The following is a 22,206-nucleotide window of genomic DNA, read 5'->3' as shown; positions in this document are numbered from 1 at the left end:
AAATGCGCGCCTATGAACGGGCGCCTATGCTATCGGCGTGCGCTTAGCGACGTGCGCCTATCTCCGCATGCGCACAGCAACGTGCGGCTAGGTAGCGAAGGCGAGTAGGCAGGCAAAAAGGCGACCTCCTTGGCGGGCTGCCCCGTAGGCAGGCCCAGTTAGTCCACACTTCCTCGGAGACCACAGTAAAGATGTACCCCTTACCTTGTCTTCGGCGCTTCCCGGCTGTGACCCGGGCGGTCTCCGGCTGCGGGGGGATAGGGCGAGTACCTTCACTGCCGCGCTCGAGGAAGTGCACCAGTTGCCTCTAGGCCGCGCCTGAACTCGTCTCGCTCGGGGGCCAAGCCGCACCCGAGCCCTTCTCTCTCGGGGGCTAGGTCCCTGCTGCGAGTCGGCCACCGGACCGAGGCTCCTACCTCCGAGGGACCACGGAAGTCAGCTCAGGAAACTCAACTGGGTGAGGGACCGACTGGTATCATCACAGGAGTGCGGGGCTCGTCTTCAGTAGGTTTTCTTCTAAGAATTTAGTCGTTAGAATTTGGAAACACGGTCAGCGAGCGTGAGTAGCTCCAAACTGCTTTGGAGATGGAAATTACTGAATTGCTACACTTCCTGTGGGGGTATATGTACCTGTGCTGACGTCAGATCCGTCTCCAACTGCTAGCACGAGCACACAATACCCACTTGTTTTGAGTCCATCTGCTACACGCTAGGAAATGGAGCTATCCAAAGTTCCAATCTCAGAATTCAGCGAAGAAAAGTTTTAATTGAAGACGCTTAAAAAAGTGATGTAGATCAACTCGCGTTTGAAACAGGTTGCATTTGCTGAATGGTACGTATGAAAGACCTTTCTCCAATGCAGTAATAGTGGCCTCAGACAAGTCCACTCGTGATAAATTTACTATTGAAGATGATTCCAACAGTTGACCTATCTTCAATACCTCTGTTGGTTCCGCTGTTGAGCTCTTGTCAACGGACCTTCCCAATCTGGGGGTCGTGTTCATGTTCAACCCCTGAATAGACGAGACCGATCGTGTCTCGCAGTGGACCTAAAAAAGATTGTACCTGTTTAGTTTTGTCTTCTTCGCTGCTGCTGCTGCTGCTACTACTACTACTACTACTACTAGATTCTTCAGAAGAATCCTGAAAAGTAACGTGCGGACGTTTAGCAGATTCCTTATTATCCTTCCAAAAATACACTCTGTCATTCTTGTAGTCGTTTTCATCCCTCCAGAACTTTGGTATTTTAAATTGCTTCAATTGATTCTTAAATTGTGTAATATTTTCTTCCAACTGTTTTTGTGAGGCTTCCACCACCTCTATGCTATTTATTATCTGGAGGTATGTCCGTATATCCTCAATTTCTTTATTATATTCACTCACTGAGACAGCTATACGTTCAACTATTAAGACCATCAAGTCCAGGGAGCACTTGTTCAAAATAGCTATCCAACAGAACACAAACACTTGGTCCTCCTGAAACATCAAAGGGCCCTTCTGCATCCTTAAGCCACGTGGTATCATTTGTTGTTTTATATATTCCACCATGGTGGCTTAATGTAATCCTGCCCGGGCTAGTTTCTTAGAAGCTGTCGTTAAATCAGCCCAAGTCTCATTTTGCTCCCCTGGATCAAATATTGACGCTTGTGTAACCACTGCCGCTATCTGCGAGTCGGAAAAGCTCAAAATGTTCTTCCATTCTCCTTCCAAAGTTGCCATGTGGGCACGAAATACGATATTAATCACACACAACACCCACCCAGGTTGACTGGAAAACACAAATGTGAATTCCAGTCAACCTCTATTTGTAAATACAAAAAACTAATCGATGGTTAACCTGGCATCTTGTTTATATCATGACAACTAGCCTTTAGATCTTGTGGGACCCTTACTCTTGAGTCAGTATAAAAAGCAGACTCTCATATGGTATAGGGTCATTTTACTTTATTTGATTTATATTAATTTTTGTTCATTTTTTTCATTAGAATAAAACCAATCTCTTGGACTTGCTGAAAACTGCAAATTACGTTCTAAAGTAGTGCTGTAATATCCAGTCAAAGTCACAAATCTATTCAAAATATAATACTCATCTCAGTCCCGACACAAGTCTCTAAAGTTCTCGTAGCTTCACAAAAGCCTTCCACACGTAAATCTTACCACTTTAAGTGGACTAGATTTACTAAGTGGTGCACACAAAAAAGTATAGACTCTTTCTCTTGCCCCACTTCTTTACTAGATTACCTATGCCACCTTTTGGATTCTGGTCTCCAGACAAGGGAATAGGGGATGCGCCAATAACAGCGCAACCCCTTTTAAGTCGGTTTATGAGAGGCTTACTTCACCTTAAGCCTCCCATTCGACCACTGAATAGGACCTAAATTTAGTACTGACGAGACTCATGCGGTCACCGTTCGAGCCTCTACATTCCTGTGATGAAAAATTTCTTACATGGAAAGTATTTTTCTTAGTAGCTATTACATCGGCTAGGAGGGTCAGTGAGTTACAAGCTCTCGTCACATACTCACCCTACACAAGGTTCCTGCATGACAGAGTAGTCTTTCGCACTCACCCCAAATTCCTACCAAAAGTGGTAACGGATTTTCACATCAATCGTCTTGCCTACTTTCTTTCCAAGACCTCACTCTAACCAGGGAGAGAGAGAGAGTCTTACACACCTTAGACTGTAAACGTGCGTTAGCTTTTTATCCATACCGCACAGCGGTCCATTGGAAATCCACCAAAATCTTTGTTTCTTTTGACAAAAATAGACAAGGAGTTGCGGTAGGAAAACAGACTCTCTCCAACTGGCTAGCAGACTGTATCAAATTCTGTTATGAGAAAGCAAAAATTCCTCTCCAGGGGCGAGTAAAAGAACATTCAGTAAGGGCTATGTCTACATCAGTAGCACACTATCGTTCAGTGCCTTTAGAGTTATATACTTAAACGAAGCCTTCTGCATGAGCTCAATGGTTAGCCCAATTAGAAATGTAAACACCAGATTCAGATTCCAAGAAAGGACCAGATCTATCACTGGAGGGGTGCATAACACCTTTAAGAAATCTAGAAAAATCAGGACGACAAGCTACTGACTTCCCTGACAAATGACCTCTGTACCAGGCAATTGCTGCCACTTGCACCTTCAGCGACTTTACCTTTAACCAAGCCTTCCTGTAGGAACTCCAAAATCAAGGGCAATAAAGTCCTCTTGGCCAACAGGCCTTTTTTTTTAATTTTATTTTTATGCAATCTACTAGATAAAGGAGCCCTGACTGACGTGCCACAAATCCGCAGTAGAGAGTAGCTCTACCGCGCATGCGCGGGCGAGCACGTCAGTCAGAGCAGAGCGTGCCTGAAAAAAAATTGCGCTGGGAGGAGCAGTAGCGGCGGCGGCGAGGAGCAGTAGCGGCGGCGGGGGAGCGCACGAGGGAGGGCCCCCCCCCCAAGATCTTCCATCTGCGCCATCCGAGGGAAGGGGTTGTGGATGAGCTGAAAGGGGAGGGGACTGAAAGAGGGGGTAGTGACTGAGGGGAGGGGGGAGGGAGGAGAGAGTGAGGTGAGGGGAGTGACTGAGGGGAGGAGGGGAGTGACTGAGGGGAGGAGGGGAGTGACTGAGGGGAGGGAGGAGAGAATGAGGGGAGGGGGTAGTGACTGAGGGGAGGGAGGAGAGAGTGAGGGGAGAGGGGAAGGTGAGAGTGAGGGGAGGGGGGGAAGGTGAGAGGGAGGGAGACTAGAGGAGGGAGATGAGAGGGAGTGGGAGGGAGACTAGAGGAGGGAGGTGAGAGGGAGTGGGAGAGAGAATAGAGGTGGGAGGGAGAATGAGGGGGAGGGAGTGGGAAGGAGAATGAGTGGGAAGGAAATGGACCAAAAACATTTTTTAAATGTAGCCCGTTGTTACGGGCTTAATGGCTAGTTTAACAATTAACAAGAAGAATCTTGCATCAGAAAAACGAGGTTTACAAATTATCAAGTAGAAATACAAACAAAATCTGCAGATCATTTGAAAAATAGCCCTTCAACCCCATATAATACTAGGAAAAATGGGGGAGACAAAGGAAAATCGAGTGGAAACATTCATGAAAAAGTAAGGAAACACTGAGAGACCCCAGTTACTTTATAATCGCCAAAGTACTTTAAGGTGAAACGTCCAAAAGCACTTTAAGTTGGTCTGGTTCAAAGAACACATGATTAGCATTGTTATACCTAACCAGACATTTACAGGGGTATCTTAACATAAAGTACCCCACCTTTAGATAGAACCTCTTGCCGAAGGGCAAGGAATTTTTTCCGGTGCATCTTTGTACTCTTAGTGAGATCTGGATACACCCAGATTTTTGCCCATAAAACATTAAAGAACGTGATCGAAAGAAAAATCTTAACACATTATCCCTATCAGATGGAAAAGCAAAGGTTACTAGAAGCGTCCCTCTTTGTGTAATTTCCATCTCTTGGGAATATTGAAGAAATTCAGACAGATTCAATGATGTTTCCAAAAGTGGGTTTTCTTCTTTGATTTCTCCAGGCTGAATTTGACCTTTTGCTTGAGGTAGATAATATGCCTTAATGATCATTGGCATACAAGCAACTGGAATTTTTAGAACCCGAGACACATAGTTCTTGAAGAGTTCAACTGGAGCCAGCTGTTTAATTATAGGAAAGTTAAGTACTCTCAAATTCAACACAAATTTAATTTTCAATATTCTCAATTTTTCTTGAAACTTCCCCCTCTGTCTGAATTTTCTCCACTGCTTTTACTCGAGAGTCTAAACTTAATATTTTCCCCTCTTGATTTGTCAATACTTGAGTATTCATTTTAAGAGCATTATTAGTTTCAACCACGACTTCAGTTAATGAAGATATTGATGTCTCCAGTCTTACTATAGCATTCCACAGTACGTCCAGAGTAATGATGGCTAGTTTAACAATCTTAATTTTAGCAACCTGGGTCTTGGAACGTTCTCCTGAGTCTCACATGGTGACCATCCCAGTGCCAGAAGGGAGCGGTGAACTCGTGTCCACAGGGGTAGAGGGAATCATTCCAAGGGCCCCACAGACAGGTGCCCCATCCATTGCCTGTATTCCAGGTGTTGTCGCAGATACTATTTCATATTTCCCCTCTGTCTTTCGCTGCTCCTTCCGTTCTGGTGCGCTCTCTTGGGGATCTTCCGGGCTGGTTCCAGGCTCTAACATGCCAGAACCCGGAGGAGACTGTGTCACCGGCGCTCCCAGAGTCAGAGAGATCTTGTCGACCTGAAGAGAGTGGCCCTGCTCTAGGTCCCTCTCTTCCGTGGTCATCGCAACGGGAGCTATCGCTGGGGGCAAGCCAAAGCACTCTGCTATGCGGCACTGCGTCAAATCTGGTAAGGAAATGTGAGGAATCGCTCCCTTCAACTTTGCCTTGCATTTGGTATGGGGCATAGTATTGTCGCAGCAGTAAATCAATGTGAAAAAGAAAAATTTTCAGAGGCAATGAAAGCAGGAATTTCGCGTGATTCTCAGTGGACGGCCATCTTGTCCCCCGCCAACAGGCCTTTAAATCACACACAGACCTCGCAAAGCTTATTGACGCTAGCATGTGTCACGGAAATATAATCTTTCCTGGCCTGTAAAAGAATATACACCATAGGAATAACTCCTTTTGACTAATCTCTTCCCTTCAAGGGCCAAGTCATCTTCGTATATCAACACACCCTGGCATATTCAGCACTTGGACTGTGGAACTCCACTGGTTTGCCATCCAGCAACCTCACCAGATCCGCATACCAAGGTCTTCTCGGCAAATTGGATGGTACCAGGATCACAAACCTCCAATGGGTGGATAATTGCTGCAATAATCTATCAAGGGCCAAGGTGGCAACACAATGAAGACCCCTCACCAGCCATTTCTGCATGACAGCATCCAACTCCCATCTCCCATGAGCCCTGTTCCTTCCTTTAACTAGCTCATTTTGGCATTGACCCAGGTAGCCATCAGATCCATAACCGGTCTCCCCCACTTGCCAACAATCATGGCAAAGGCCTCCTTTGACAGTGATCGCTCTCCTGGATCCAAGGAGTTTTGGCTACGAAAATCCTCCTGCACATTTTCTATGCCAATAATGTATCCTGCAGAAAGCATCACATGCCTTTCTGCCCAAAACACCAACTGCTTTACTTCCTGTGCCATTTGCTGACTTCTGGTATTGTCCTGATGAATCACATATATTACCACCGTTGTGTTGTCCGAGAGAATCCTTACGGTTTGTCCTTGAACTAGAGAGGGAAAACACAACAGAGTTTTTAATTGGATTTTCAGAAGGCGTTTGACAAAGTTCCTCATGAGAGGCTTCTAGGAAAAGTAAAAAGTCATGGGATAGGTGGCGATGTCCTTTCGTGGATTGCAAACTGGCTAAAAGACAGGAAACAGAGAGTAGGATTAAATGGACAATTTTCTCAGTGAAAGGGAGTGGACAGTGGAGTGCTTCAGGGATCTGTATTGGGACCCTTACTTTTCAATATATTTATAAATGATCTGGAAAGAAATACGACGATTGAGATAATCAAATTTGCAGATGACACAAAATTGTTCAGAGTAGTTAAATCACAAGCAGATTGTGATAAATTGCAGGAAGACCTTGTGAGACTGGAAAATTGGGCATCCAAATGGCAGATGAAATTTAATGTGGATAAGTGCAAGGTGATGCATATAGGGAAAAATAACCCATGCTATAATTACACAATGTTGGGTTCCATATTAGGTGCTACAATCCAAGAAAGAGATCTAGCTGTCATGGTGGATAACACATTGAAATCGTCAGTTCAGTGTGCTGCGGCAGTCAAAAAAGCAAACAGAATGTTGGGAATTATTAGAAAGGGAATGGTGAATAAAACGGAAAATGTCATAATGCCTCTGTATCGCTCCATGGTGAGACCGCACCTTGAATACTGTGTACAATTCTGGTCGCCGCATCTCAAAAAAGATATAATTGCGATGAAGAAGGTACAGAGAAGGGCTACCAAAATGATAAGGGGAATGGATCAGCTCCTCTATGAGGAAAGACTAAAGAGGTTAGGACTTTTCAGCTTGGAGAAGAGACGGCTGAGGGGGGATATGATAGAGATGTTTAAAATCATGAGAGGTCTAGAACGGGTAGATGTGAATCGGTTATTTACTCTTTCAGATAGTAGAAAGACTAGGGGGCACTCCATGAAGTTAGCATGGGGCACATTTAAAACTAATCGGAGAAAGTTCTTTTTTACTCAGCGCACAATTAAACTCTGGAATTTGTTGCCAGAGGATGTGGTTAGTGCAGTTAGTATAGCTGTGTTTAAAAAAGGATTGGATAAGTTCTTGGAGGAGAAGTCCATTACCTGCTATTAAGTTCACTTAGAGAATAGCCACTGCCATTAGCAACAGTAACATGGAACAGACTTAGTTTTTGGGTACTTGCCAGGTTCTTATGGCCTGGATTGGCCACTGTGGAAACAGGATGCTGGGCTTGATGGACCCTTGGTCTGACCCAGTATGGCATTTTCTTATGTTCTTATCTGTCTACACTAAGGAAAACGAAATTATCGGGTAAGTAATTTCTCCATTTCCTATAGCAGATGGACTCAGGACCAATGGGATGTACAAAAGCTACTCCCGAACCGGGTGGGAGGCTGCCCGTGCCCACTTAGTACTGCCCTTGCAAATGCTGTGTCCTCTCGGGCCTGAACATCCAGGCAGTAGAACCTCAAGAAGGTGTGAATGGAGGACCGCGTTGATAGATCTCGGTGGGTGACAGCATTTTAGTTTCTGCCCAGGATACTGCCTGGGCCCTTGTAGAATGGGCCTTGACTTGTAGAGATGGAGGCTTTCCTGCCTCTATGTAGGCTGCTTTGATTACTTCTTTGATCCAGTGGGCTATGGTTGCCTGCGAGGCCGCTTCCCCTTGTTTCTTCCCGCTGTGAAGTAAGAATAGGTGGTCCGTCTTTCGTAAGGATTCCGATTTTTCCAGGTATCGGACTAGGAGTCTGCCAACGTTCAGATGGTGAAGAAGGCGTGAGTCCTCAGAGTCCTTATGCTTGTCTGGAGATGGCAGCAATATGGCTTGGTTTAGATGGAAATGAGAAAACACCTTTGGAAGGAAGGAGGGAACAGTGCAGAGCTGTATGGATCCCGGTGTGAATCTAAGGAACGGTTCCTGACAGGATAGTGCTTGAAGTTTGGAGATGCAACGAGCTGAACATATTGCCACTAGGAATGCCGTCTTCAAGGTCAGGAGTTGTAGTGACAGACTGCGTGTAGGTCTGAAGGAAACTCCCGCCAAGAGTCTAGTACTAGATTGAGATTCCATAGGGGCACCGGCCACTTTGGTGGTCGGATTTGTTTGACCCCTCTCAGGAAATGGAAAACGTCTGGATGGGATGATAGATTGATGCCGTCGACTTTGGCTCTGAAGCAGGTCAGCGCGGCTACCTGAACCTTGATGGAGTTGAAAGACAACCCCTTCTTCAAGCCATCCTGCAGAAATTCCAGGATCATGGAGATTTTGACTGTCCGCAGAAGGATGTCACGGTCCTCACACCAGGCTTCGAATATTCTCCATATTCGTATGTAAGATAGGGACGTGGAAAACTTGCGTGCTTGGAGTAAGGTGTCAATCACTGCCCCTGAGTATCCGCTCTTCTTCAGGCAAGTCCTCTCAATGGCCAGACCGTAAGAGAGAATAGAGTTGGGTCTTCGTGGAGGATCGGTCCTTGCTGGAGCAGGTCCCTGTGTGGAGGTAGACACAGAGGGTTCTCCGCCAGAAGTTTCCGCATGTCTGCGTACCATGGCCTTCTTGGCCAGTCCAGGGCCACTAGTAGTACTAGCCCCCTATGGTGTTCTATCTTGCGGATGATCCCGCCCAGTAGTGGCCATGGGGGAAAGGCATACACAGCAGGTCTTCCTGTGGCCAGGTCTGGACGAGGGCGGCAATTCCCTGGGATTGTGGTTCTCGTCTGTGGCTGAGCAACTTGGGAACTTGGGCATTGGACCGGGTTGCCAGAAGATCCATGGCTGGTGTTCCCCAGCGGTTTACGAGCAACTGGAAAGCTGGTCAACAGCATCCATTCCCCTGGGTCTAGACTCTCTCTGCTGAGGTAATCCGCAGTGACTTTGTCTTTTCCCGCAATGTGGGCGGCAAAGATCCCTTGTAGGTTTGCTTCCACCCACACTATTAGGGGTTCTATTTCCAGGGACACCTGTTGTCTTCTGGTTCCTCCCTGGCGGTTGATGTAGGCAACTGTTGTGGCACTGTCCACCATGACTCTGACAGATTCGCCCCAGAGTCTGTGACTGAATCGAAGGCAGCCTAGTCTGACTGCCCGGGCTTCCAGTCAGTTGATGTTCCATCCCGACTCTTCTTTGTCCCATTGTCCCTGGGCCGTCAGTTCCTGGCAGTGGGCTCCCCATCCTCGTAGGCTCGCATCCGTGGTGGGCAAGACCCAGGTCAGTGGGGATAGCCTTAATCTCTTGCTCAGATGGTCTTCTTGTAGCCACCATTGGAGCTGGGTCCTCACCTCTGCCAGTAGCTGGAGGTGAACGGAGTAGTTCTGGGACATCGGGTTCCATCGCGACAGTAGGGAATGTTGTAGTGGTCGCATGAGGGTCCTTGCCCATGGGACAACGTCTAGCGTTTATGTCATGAGGCCGAGGACTTTGAGGTAGTCCCATACCTTGGGGCAAAACCAGGTCAACAGATTTCACAACTGGTCCATCAGTTTCCTTCTCCTTGTAGTGGGAAGAACAATTTTGCCTTGTATGGTGTCGAACCAGACTCCCAGGTATTCTAGTGATTGGGAGGGCTGCAGGCAGCTCTTGGTTGTGTTGACGACCCACCCGAGATTCTGCAGTAGATTCTTGACTCCGGTGGTCGCCTGGTGGCTTTCCTCTGGAGATTTTGCCCTGATCAGTCAATCGTCCAGATATGGATGTACGAGGATTCCTTCTTTCCTCAGTGTCGCCGCCACTACAACCATGATTTTGGTGAACATCCGAGGAGCAGTAGCTAGTCCTAAGGGTAGCGCCTGGAACTGGCAGTGATATTCCAGTATCGTGAAATGTAGATACTGATGGTCCCGGTTCATCACGACTGATGGTCGTGATGAAACGGGATGAACATAAGAACATAAGAAATTGCCATGCTGGGACAGACCAAGGGTCCATCAAGCCCAGCATCCTGTTTCCAACAGAGGCCAAAAACCAGGCCACAAGAACCTGGCAATTACCCAAACACTAAGAAGAACCCATGCTACTGATGCAATTAATAGCAGTGGCTATTCCCTAAGTATAATTGATTAATAGCCATTAATGGATGTGGAGATAGGCTTCTGACAGATCCAGTGAGGTCAGAAATTCTCCCCGCTGTACTGCCCTTATGACCGAGCGTAGGGTTTCCATGCGGAAGTGTGGTACCCTCAGGTAGCGATTGACGGATTTGATGTCTAGGATGGGCCGGAACGTTCCCTCTTTCTTGGGGACGATAAAAAAATGGAATAGTGCCCAGTATTTTGTTGGTGCGTGGGCACCGGTGTTATCACCCTCAGGGCGAGTAGTTTTGTCAGTGTGGCTTCCACTGCCGTCCTCTTGGAGGGGGAATGGCACGGTGATTTCACAAATTTGTCTGGAGGAATACTGTGGAAGTCCAGGTAGTATCCCTCTCGAATGATGGTAAGGACCCACTTGTCCAACATTATCTCGACACCCATCTTTGGTAGAATAGGGCAAGGCTGCCCCCTATGGCTTCTTCCTGTGGATGGGTCTGTTGATTCTCATTGTGGGGTGTAGCTGGGGCCTGGACCTGAGCCGGCTCCCCTCTTGTTGTGTCTGTTCCGAAAGGGCTGGCCCCTGCCTTCGGGACGAGGTGCTTGGTATGTGTTTTTGTACGGTCTAAAACGCTGGGATCCTCTGCCCTTGGATCTTCGGGGAGAGGGGCATTGGTTTCTTTTGTTTCTGTCCTCCGGTAACCGAGGTACTGGGGATTCACCCCATTTGTCGGCTAACTTCTCCAGTTCGCTTCCAAACAGGAGGGCTCCTTTAAAAGGCATTCTCATGAGTTTCGTCTTGGAAGTCGCATCGGCTGACCAACTTTGGAGCTAGAGTTGCCTTCTGGCTGCCACTATGGATGAGATGCCTCTGGCTGTGGTGCGCACCAGGTTGGAGGTCGCATCCATGAGGAAAGATATCGCCGGTTCTAATGTTTCAACGGACGTGGTTGCGTCCCTGGACAGCGACAAGCAGGCACATGTCACCACGGCGCAGCAGGCAGCAATCTGCAGGGACATAGCTGCGACATCAAATGGATTCCTGACGTCTGTCCTGGGCATCCTTGAGTGCAGCTCCTCCTTCGGCTGGAATGGTGTACGCTTTGAGACCGCGCAGACCATGGCGTCCACTTTGAGAAACCCCAGGAGTTCTTTGGCTGAGGGTTCCAGGGGGTATAGGGCTTCTAGGGCCCGTCCTCCTTTGAAGCTGGCCTCCAGGGCATTCCATTCTAGGTCAGTCAGTTGTTGTACGGCCTGCAGCACTGGGAAATGGCATGAGGCCTGACGGAGCCAGACCAAAACTGGGTTCGTCTTTGGCTCTGCTGCGGAGCTTGTGCCTGGGATGGCCAGCGTCTTCAGGCTTAGAGACACAAGATCTGATAGCTCGTCTTTGGAGAAGAAATGCATCATGGTTCGGTATGGTTCAATCCCTGGAGGGATTTCCCCTTCCTCCAGGTATTCCGGCTCTTCCTCAGAGGTGTCTGTTTCCCCTAAGTGGAGGCTTTTGCCCGGAGGAGGCACATCTCGGGGCGGAGGCACGTGTCGGAGAGGTTGAGAAGGGCCTGGAAGGTTTTTCACTTCTGGTGGAGACTGTGGCTGTGTCACAGGTGGCACCGATTGCACCTGGACGAATGTTTGCAGCCCTTTGAAGAATTCCACCCAGGAAAAGGCCCCTGGGTCTAAATTGAATCCTGCGGTGTTCCCCGAGGAGTCCATCTGGTGTACTGTCATTGGTGGAGCAGGATTCCTCTACTGACTGAGGGGGGCCTTTCTCGGTTCCCTCAGAGCCTCTTCGCACTGTAGGCACAGGGCAGAGGCCACTTCCTGTTGCGCAGCTCTCAGGTGGCAGGCTGGGCAGAGGGCTTGTCCCTTGGCTTTCTTGGCCAGCGGTGCCATGATTTGTGTGCATGCAGTGGTTCCAAACTCGTCTATGCACGTATGTGCGCTCGCTGGGAGGCTTATTTCTGCGTTCCAGGTGCGCCGACGCTGTGCGTGCAGGCCTGCGCTTAGCGAGATGCGCATGCCGTTGTGCGCACAGGCTTATTTGTGTGCCCGGCACTGATGAGCGTGCCACTGTGCGCACGGCACAGATACGCATGCCGCTGTGCGCACAAGTAGTTTGTGCGCCCGGCTCAGTTGTGTGGGCAATACGCGGCCAAGGGGGGGGAAATGGCGCTGATGACCACGCGGACAAGATGGCGACCCCTCCGGAGGGTCTCCACGTGGAAGGCCCCTCGCACCGGATCGGGGCCTAGCCTGGACGGGGCTGCTCAACCCAATGGAACAGACGCCGGATGGCGATCTGTGCGGCTCATCGAGCCTCGGAGACCGGAGACTTCAATAAAGATTTCTTCCTTACCTTGTCTCAGCACTTCCCAGTCTCGTGCCAGGCGGTCTCCGACTGCGGGAGGAGAGGGGAATACCTTTACCGCCGTGCTCGGTATTGCACCCGCTGCTTCTCAGCCACTCAGGGGGGCTAAGTCCACACTGGGAACCGGCTACTGGACCGAGGCTTACCTCTGAGGTATCTCGGAAATCACCTCAGGAATTCTCGACTGGGGGAGGGACCCTTAGGTATCACCACAGGAGAGGGGGGCGCGCCTTGTAGAGGTAAGATTTTCTCTCTTTTGGTTTGGATTTTCTAATGCTGTGCAAGCGTGTGTAGTGTCCCAAACTGCTAAGGAGACGGAGAAATACTGAAGAGCAGAGCTTCCTGCATGGGTATATGTAGGCTGACGTCAGATTGAAATCTGATGCCGTCTCCCAACTGCTATCAGGAGTACACTATACCCATTGGTCCTGAGTCCATCTGCTACACGCTAGGAAAATTCCTTTTTTTTTTTTTATTTAAGTTCAAATAAATCAATAACAAATCAAATTACAAGAAAAGTAGAAGAAATTAAACCAGAACACCTATGAAAAATCAGTGACAGCACTGTGAGTAAAGAGCAAATAAAATCCTTACCAGGACAAAAAAAGACTGAAGGTAACTTGCACGGCAGCAGTAGCATGGGAACTCTTGCACATGCTCTGAAAGACTTCTGGGTCTTTCAGAGCTAGAAGAATGAAATTTTTCCCGCAACGACACTATTGGATGATGTCACCCCACTTGTGTGGCTGTGTTTCTGCTTGTCTATGGAAAAAGTACCAGATGGGTTTTCCTGTCTAAGGAAGCATTATCAGCACTGAACAATATACGTCATTATACTACATGGGTCTATAAATTGTGTGGTGGACAATGGAATTATTCTGAGCATTCTGTTCCCTTATTCAGCAGACCTCAGCTTTCTTAGAGGTGTCCCCTGCCACCTCTACACATAGCCATTACCTGGTGGAGCTTCAGGGACATCCGGACCCCGGGGGCCACGACCTTATGCAGTAGGTCCATGTCAGCAAAGACCCATTCGTCCCTGGGTGAAGTGATGCGAAAATCACCTTTGAAGAGGGCATGAAGGCCGAACAGGAAGGGCTCCAGGCTGCTGCAACAGAGCAAGTGTGATCACCAGCAATGTTTAAACCATATAGTATGATGGAGATCTACAAAATCGTGAGGACTAGAATGGGTAAATATGAATCAGTTGTTTCCTCTTTCAGATAAATAGGACTATGGGGCACTCCATGAAGTTAGCAAGTAGCACATTTAAAACAAATCAGAGAAAATTCTTTTTCACTCAACACATAATTAAGCTCTGGAATTCATTGCCAGAGGATGTGGTTAAGGCAGTTAGTTTAGCTGGGTTTTAAAAAGCTTTGGACAAGGTCCTGGCTGAGCTTGATGGATCCTCGGTCTGACCCAATATGGCAACAACGTATGTTCTTAAACCACCTCATCCCATTCTACCAAGTGTCACAGGTAGCTATGCTGGCTCACTAGCATACAAGCTTGGATGATGCTGGCATGTGTAGGCTGTGTGCGAGCATGCATGAAAAGTGTTATATATACAAAGGGAGGGGGCAGTTCAAGTACTCACCTTGCAGACATGCTGTGTGAGGCAGTCCCCAGTGCCCTGCGTCCCAGAATGCAGAGTCCAAAGCAAAGAGTCACCAGCGGTGAGTTACAGTCTTGCTCCACAGGCTGTGCACAGAGAGAGAGCCCAAGTCACATAGAACTTTTAACAGACATGCTCATAAAATCACCACACAGTACTAGCCCACTTTAAACACAAGGAGAGCTAGTGGCAATGCTGGGATGAGAAACTGGATCACAGTGAGAGCTGATACAAAGCCAGGTTTGTAGGTTTGCAACTCTATGACCTATTACATGATTGATTCTGTAAATGCTTCTTTGTTCTCAGCTGGAGGGGCTCTGCTCCATTCACCACTGGGATTATCATGCCCAATAACATACAGTGCCAGCGCAAACAGTGCAAGTGTCTGCGGCTGTCCTAGGCAGCAATGAGGTAACAACATTACGTGATCTCTCTCCTCCCGCACGAACCCGAACCCTGCAGATCACACATCACAAACCTCCAAAGCTCCGTTCTCACACTGCAACCTTTCCCAGCCCATGCCTCTCCACCCTTGTTCATTTTCAAAATTGCCGCCCTCACGCCCAGCCCACTTCCGGGGCCCTAGGTGGCCACCTAGTTCAGCTAATGCTCCTGCTGACCATGGCAACATGCCTCCCACCAAACCAGGCCTCACCTTCTCCCTTCGGCCAATGCAGTGCTGGATCCAGTCAAGGTAAATGTTGCAGAAGGAGGACAGAGTGACCCCTGCCATGCGGTGGTCATAGTCCTCGTCAATGTTGAGATTAAAGGTTGGGTCACTGTCGGCATAGCTGGGAAGGCTACAGGGACGTAGGGCATCCTGAATGTTCTCATTGCTCAGCCAATCCTCCAGTTTTGGAGAACGAGTCACATAATAGATAATACTCTAAAGAAGGGAGTGAAGAGAAAGAGTCACATTAAAAGCTGACACATAGTAGCCAACAATAAAAAAAAAAGCCTTCCCCAACATAATATCAAAAAATTTTCTAATTTCAGGCACCTCTGAGACACTCTATACCCCTAGAGTATTTTCACCGATTGACTGGACGCATTTGTTAAAAGTCTTGGAATAGACATCAGGTCTGTTTCCTCAAAAGGGCAATATTCATAATGTCTGCATAACTGCAAAAGCTTCCCTTTGAAAAATTGTCTGCACAAATCTATTTTTGTGGGGGGGGGGGGGGTTTCCAGTTAAAAATACATGCTTATGTTTGAAATTGCAAAACATACTCACTTTTGGAAAGTGATAATCGATGGCAGCAATCATGACCCCACTTCCACTGTTTGTGGTATGGAGGTGTAGGACACATTATGGTCCTTTGTCCACACCAAAAGAATCCCCAAGCAACTGGGGACTTGTTGTTTCAAGCACACCCTTGAAACAACAGGGCCAGGAATAAAGTAAAACAGAATGCTTGTGCCATACAATCTCAGCTGGCACAGGCTAGGCAAAGAGATCACCTTAGGACAGGGGTCGGGAACCCATGGCTTGCGAGCCAGATAGGAAAATTAGTTTCTTACCTGATAATTTTCGTTCCTGTAGTACCAAGGATCAGTCCAGGACACCTGGGTTGTGACTCCGCACCAGTAGATGGAGACAGACTAAAACTTGTGGGCGGAGCCATATATGCCCCTGTGCCAGTCACAGCCCCTCAGTCATACGGAATGTCAAAGTAGAACATAACCAGAGAACCAAACTAGCTATTAACCATAAAACGGGGAAGAACACGCCTTCTGGAAACAGACTCCCCAACCGAGAGAGCGAACAAGCGGAACAGAGTAATTTAGAACAATGAGCGGACTCTCCATTACTTCAGCGCAGCACTGCGGGCGGGATCCTGGACTGATCCTTGGTACTACAGGAACGAAAATTATCAGGTAAGAAACTAATTTTCCTTTCCCTGTACGTACCAGGATCAGTCCAGGACACCTGGGATGTACCAGAGCAAACCTACTGAGGGTGGGAAGCAGAGAGTCCCGCTCGGAGTACCCTCTCTCCAAAACCCCCGGGATCGGTAGCCCTGACATCCAACCTGTAATGCCTGATAAAGGTATGCAACGACTTCCAGGTAGCCGCCCTGCAAATCTCTTGAGGCGACACCTGCGAAGCTTCCGCCCAAGACGTTGCTTGAGATCGAGTCGAGTGAGCCCTCAGGCCCACAGGAAGTGGCTTTCCACGCATCAAGTAGGCCGAACCAATGGCCTCTTTGAGCCAACGGGCGATCGTAGTGCGAGACGCTGCGGCCCCTTTCTTTGGTCCAGAGAACAGGACAAACAGATGATCCGTGATCCGAAATGGATTAGTGACCTCCAGATACCGAAGGAGGGATCTCCGCACATCTAGCTTCCGTAAGTCCCTTGCTTCCGGAACGGAGGACACCCCACCTGCGAAAGCGGGCAGCTCCACCGATTGATTCACATGAAAAGACGACACAACTTTCGGAAGAAAGGAAGGAACCGTCCGCAGAGAAACACCGGAATCCGAAATACGCAAGAAAGGTTCCCTACAGGACAGGGCCTGTAGCTCGGAGACACGCCGCGCCGAGGCAATCGCCACCAAGAACGCCGTTTTCAAAGTGAGATCCTTAAGCGTTACGCGTTTCAAGGGCTCAAACGGTGCCGCACAGAGAGCGGAGAGAACCCAATTGAGGTTCCAAGCCGGACAAGGGAGCCGTAATGGAGGGTGAAGGTGCTTAGCCCCCCGAAGGAAACGAGAAATATCCGGGTGAAACGCCAAGGACGCACCCCGGACCTTACCTCGCAAACAACCAAGCGCCGCTACCTGCACCCGTAGGGAACTGCACGCCAGACCCTTGGCTAGACCTTCCTGGAGGAACGCCAGAATGTTGGAAACTGAAGCCGAAGTGGGGTCCACCCCACGCTGCACGCACCATTCCTCAAAGACCACCCAGACACGGATATAAGCCAGAAACGTCGACTGTTTCCTGGAACGCAGCAACGTAGCCACCACCGCATCCGAGTAACCTTTACTCTTCAGGCGCCTCCTCTCAAAAGCCATGCCGCGAGACAGAAGTGATCCGCATCCTCCAAACAGACGGGGCCCTGGCGGAGTAGGCCCGCCATTCCTTGGAGCCGAAGGGGCGCCGTTACTGCCAGCTGGACAAGGTCTGCGAACCACGGCCGGCGCGGCCACTCCGGTGCCACCAAGATCACCTTGGCTGGGTGCAACTCTATGCGCCGTGCCGATCATCGGCCACGGGGGAAACATGTAGAGCAACACGTCCGTCGGCCAGGGAAGCACCAACGCATCGACGCCTTCTGCCCCCCGTTCTCGACGTCGGCTGTAAAATCGCGGAGCCTTCGCATTGTGCCACGTGGCCATCAGATCCATGTGGGGCACCCCCCACTTTTCGCAAATGAGAAGGAACGCTTCGTCCCCCAGCTCCCACTCTCCGGGATCTAGACGATGACGGCTGAGAAAATCCGCCTGAACATTGTCGACTCCCGCAATGTGAGATGCTGCTATGTTGCTGAGATGCAGCTCCGACCAGGCCATCAAGCGTTGAGCCTCCTCCGCCACCTGGGGGCTCCTTGTCCCGCCCTGGCGGTTGATGTAAGCCACGGTGGTCGCATTGTCCGACAACACTCGGACTGCCTTTCCCCGCAGCAACGGCAGGAAGTGATGTAAGGCCAGACGGACCGCTCTGGTCTCTAGGCGATTGATAGACCATTGGGCTTGCGACACTGACCATTGGCCTTGGACCAAACTCCCTAGGCAGACCGCCCCCCAGCCGGAGAGGCTAGCATCCGTGGTTACCACTGTCCAGTCGGGTACCAGAAGGGAGACTCCAGAAGACAGATGACTGGAATCCAGCCACCATAGCAGGCTGGACCTCGCGTGTCCCGCTAGAGGAAGCGGTAGTTGGAAGTCCTCCGAGACCGGCTTCCAGCGGGTCAGTAACGAAGACTGTAATGGTCGCAGGTGAGCAAACGCCCATGGGACCAGCGCCAGCGTGGAAGCCATAGATCCGAGGACCGTAAGGTAGTCGCAGACCCGCGGTCGACGGAGCGACAGTAAACGCCGTACCTGAGATTGCAGTTTGCATACCCGGTCGTGTGACAGGAACACCTTGCCTTGCTTCGTGTCGAACACCGCTCCTAGATATTCCAAGGTCTGCGTGGGTGCCAGATGACTTTTGCTGAAGTTGACCACCCATCCTAGGGACTGCAGGAGATGGAGGACCCTGTCCACTGCCAATCGACACTGATTCTCGGACTTCGCCCGAATCAGCCAATCGTCCAGATAAGGATGGACCAGGAGACCTTCCCGGCGCAACTGCGCTGCCACCACCACCATCACCTTCGTGAATGTACGGGGAGCCGTTGCGAGCCCAAACGGGAGCGCCCGAAACTGGTAATGCCGTCCTAGAATGCAGAACCTGAGGAAGCTTTGGAACGCCGGCTGAATGCCTATGTGAAGATACGCCTCCGTGAGATCCAGGGAGGCCAGGAACTCGCCGGGCCTTACCGCGGCGATGACCGACCGAATCGTCTCCATTTTGAAGTGAGGAACGCGCAGGCATCGGTTTACTCCCTTGAGATCCAGGATTGGTCTGAACGAGCAGTCTTTCTTTGGGACGATGAAGTAAATGGAGTAACGGCCCCTGCCGTGCTGGCTGACCGGGACGGGGGAAATGGCTCCCAAAGCTTCTAAGCGTCGGATGGTGTCTAGCACCGCCGCCCTCTTCTCGGGGGCCTTGCAGGGCGAGACAAGGAACTTGTCCGCTGGAGTGCGAGCAAAATCTAACGCGTAGCCGTGTCTTATCACGCTGAGGACCCACTGGTCCGACGTTACATCGGCCCATCTCCCGAAAAAGGACAGCAACCGCGCCCCGACGTTGGGAACGGAGTGCAGGGGCTGCGGCGGGAGATGGGCCGACCACTCTTCATTGTGACGACTTGGGCCCCGTAATCGCCAGGGGACCTCCTTGCCTCCCGAAGCGCTTTCCCCGAAAGGACTGTTGCTGCCACTGCGAAGTACGGGAGGAAGCAGACCTATATGCGTGCCCGACGACCTTTGAGGACGCGACTTCCTGGGACCCCGAAAGCGGGACCTAGCCGAAAACGAAGACCGCGCCCTGGATCTATCCTCGGGCAGCCTAAAAGCCCTGTTTTCCCCCAGGGAAACCATCAAGTCATCTAACTCCTTGCCAAACAGCAACTTGCCTTTGAACGGAAGCGCCCCGAGGTGAGCCTTGGAGGAGCCGTCTGCTGCCCAGCTGCGTAGCCACAGGAGTCTGCGCGCCGAAACCGCAGCCACCATGGATCTCGCCGAAGTATGCAGCAGATCGTGGAGCGCATCTGCGCCATATGCTATGGCTGCTTCCAACCTATCCGCCTGCGCTGCCTCGTCAGCAGAAAGATCCGCATTGGCCTGGAGAACTTGGGCCCAGCGCAAGCTAGCTCTCATAGCGAAATGTACAGATGGCGGCTCGAATACCCAGCGCGGAAACCTCGAAAATCTTCTTAAGTTGCACTTCCAGCTTCCTGTCCTGTCCTGAAGATCTCTGAGGGCTGTCGCACCCGTGACTGGAATAGTGGATCTCTTTGTTACCTCAGAGACCGCCGAATCCACCTTGGGGAGCTTAAGAAGGTCCAGCGCATCCTCCGGGAGCGGGTAAAGCTTGTCCATGGCTTTGCTGACCTTCAGCCCCAATTCCGGGGTGTCCCATTCCCGGAATAGGATGTCCGTGGAAGAAAAATGAAACGGAAAAGCCACTGCAGGGCCCGTGAGGCCTAACAGGACCGGATCCATGTTCGCCTCCTGCCGGACCGCTACCGGAGGTGCTTCAATTCCCAGTTCCTGGAGGATGGCTGGAATTAGGGGAGGCAGTTCCTCCCTGCGGATCGTCTCCCTCCGCTGCCTGTGGTGCCTTTCCTGCTGCAGATGAAGCGGATCCGTCCCCTGCCACGTCATCGGCCCCTTTTTGGGGCTCTTCAGGGGAATCAGTGGAGGCCGTTTCCCCCTGGAAGCACACGGGGGCACATCCGTAACCCCCGAGGGCCTGTTGGACTTTTTCGGCGGTGGAGCCCTGCGGGACTCCCTCCGGCCGCGCTTGCTCTTACTTTTCCTACATTTCAGGACTTTGCGCAGCAAAAGCGCAAAGTCCTCCGAAAACGAGCTGGAATCAGAAGCAGCCTCAGCTGGGCTCCCCGAGGACCCTGGGTCCCCCGAGGGACTCCCCCCCGTCGGGCCCCGCTGAGGAGACAGTGTGGGAGGCAAGGCCGCAGGCCCTGCCGCTTCCCGCGCCATTTCGCGGCCCGTGGCTAAAATGGCCGCCACTCCCGCGCTGAGCGGGAACAAATCCTGGGGCCTCTCCATCGCGCGGGCCGCACTCAAGCCCCCCGAGATGCCCCGGACGACCCTTCATCGCCCGGGATGCAGGAAGCGCATAGGCCGTCGCGCGAGAGACGCGCGCGCACCGAGCCGCAGGCCCGGCAAGCGGAGCCGCGAGGCATGCTGGCGAAACGGCGCGAAGACGGCAGCAGAGGAAATCAAAAAATAATAAAATCGCGCGAACAGCCTCCCCCCTGTCAGCGGCGCCCCCCCCGAGAGCGGCGACGCAAGGAACAGAGAGCCGGCACAAAACAAAAGACAAAACTCTTTTTTTTTTTTTTTTTTTTTTTTTTTTTTACAAAAAAACAACGCCTGTCGCTGTCCGCGGTCCTGGAGCCCTAGTCCAGCAGGGGTGAGTGAACCGGGCTCCCCGGTGTCACCCCTGACGCTGCTACTTAGAAAAGCCGGGTCCTCGACCCTAGCAGCGGCCTCAACCGGGGGGGGGGTAGTCCCCTCAGGACCTCTCAACCCCCCTGGGAGGCAGGGCAGACGGACGTCAGTGACAATTTGGCAAAAATTCCAATTAAAAGACACTAAAGCCTAACCTGGCCTAAACCAAAAAGAAAACCAACCCTGACGGAGTACCAGAATCAGGGCAGGGAGGAGCTGTGACCGGACCTGCACCATCTACTGGAGACAGAGTAAGACTGAGGGGCTGTGACTGGCACAGGGGCATATATGGCTCCGCCCACAAGTTTTAGTCTGTCTCCATCTACTGGTGCGGAGTCACAACCCAGGTGTCCTGGACTGATCCTGGTACGTACAGGGAAATGGCTCTTTTGATGGCTGCATCTGGCTCGCAGACAAATCTACTAAATCAGTGTGTCGCCACACTTTCCAGTCCCCCACTGAACCAGCTGCTCCCCGGTCCTCCTCCACCCGGGCTTAAAATGCTGTCAGCCCGGGCGGAACGCGGCAGAATAGCTGGAGTCGGCGGCACCGGCATGCTCTCTTCTTCCCGCCCCCCCACGGCCCGGAAGAGGAAGTGGTGAGCATCGGATGCGTGTGCGGGAAGAAGAGACCACGCTAGTGTGGTCAGTGTCGGTCCAACGAAAAGAAGACTGTGCAGCGCGGCTCGGAGGAAAATAAAGAAGAGCTTCAACCGCGGCCGATGGGACTCCTCCTCCGCGAGGGCTGAAAATGAAGGTGGTTAGCGTTGGGAGGAGGCTGCTGATGCCGCGAGTTCCCGGGGTGGGGGTGGGGGAGAGAGAGAGTGAATGAGCGAGCAAGCATGTGTGTTTGAGATCCTGTGTGTGTGAGTGAGAGATTGCATGTATGTGAATGATTGAGAGCCTGTATATGTGAAAGAGAGTATGTCTGTGATTGAGAGCCTGCCTGTGAGAGAGAGAGCATGAATGTAAGTTTACGATTGGGAACCTGTATGTGTAAGTTTGTGACTGAAAACCTGTTTGTGTGAAAGAGTATGTGTGTATGATTGAGATCCTTTGTGTGTGAGAGAGATCATGTGTATGTATGATTAAGAGCCTGTGTGTATAAGTAAGAGAGAGGGCATGTGTGTCTGTGTGTGATTGAGAGCTGGTTTACGTGATGGAGCATGTGAGTATGTGATTGAGAGCCTGTGTGTAAATGAGG

At 50.8% G+C, this 22,206-nt stretch overlaps 1 protein-coding gene across 8 annotated transcripts in view; it reads right to left on the bottom strand.

The window, feature by feature from the left end:
• Window positions 1–22,206, bottom strand: part of PCNX3 (pecanex 3) — a 214,271-nt gene that overhangs the window by 44,899 nt on the left and 147,166 nt on the right. For 6 of the 8 annotated variants that reach the window (XM_029614747.1, XM_029614744.1, XM_029614741.1 and 3 more), the window contains 3 exons: window positions 14,911–15,141; window positions 14,238–14,341; window positions 13,595–13,745 (listed from right to left, as the gene is read on the bottom strand). In XM_029614747.1, the coding sequence (XP_029470607.1) occupies window positions 13,595–13,745; window positions 14,238–14,341; window positions 14,911–15,141 (486 nt within the window). The remainder of the gene's footprint in view (window positions 1–13,594; window positions 13,746–14,237; window positions 14,342–14,910; window positions 15,142–22,206) is intronic. The other 2 variants (XM_029614743.1, XM_029614749.1) reach the window with 1 other exon arrangement.

The sequence above is a fragment of the Rhinatrema bivittatum genome, chromosome 8 (genome assembly GCF_901001135.1).
Source record: "Rhinatrema bivittatum chromosome 8, aRhiBiv1.1, whole genome shotgun sequence".
NCBI lineage: Eukaryota > Metazoa > Chordata > Amphibia > Gymnophiona > Rhinatrematidae > Rhinatrema > Rhinatrema bivittatum.
The sequence above is the reverse complement of the archived record's forward strand: the minus strand, read 5'-3'. Positions and strand labels throughout refer to the sequence as shown.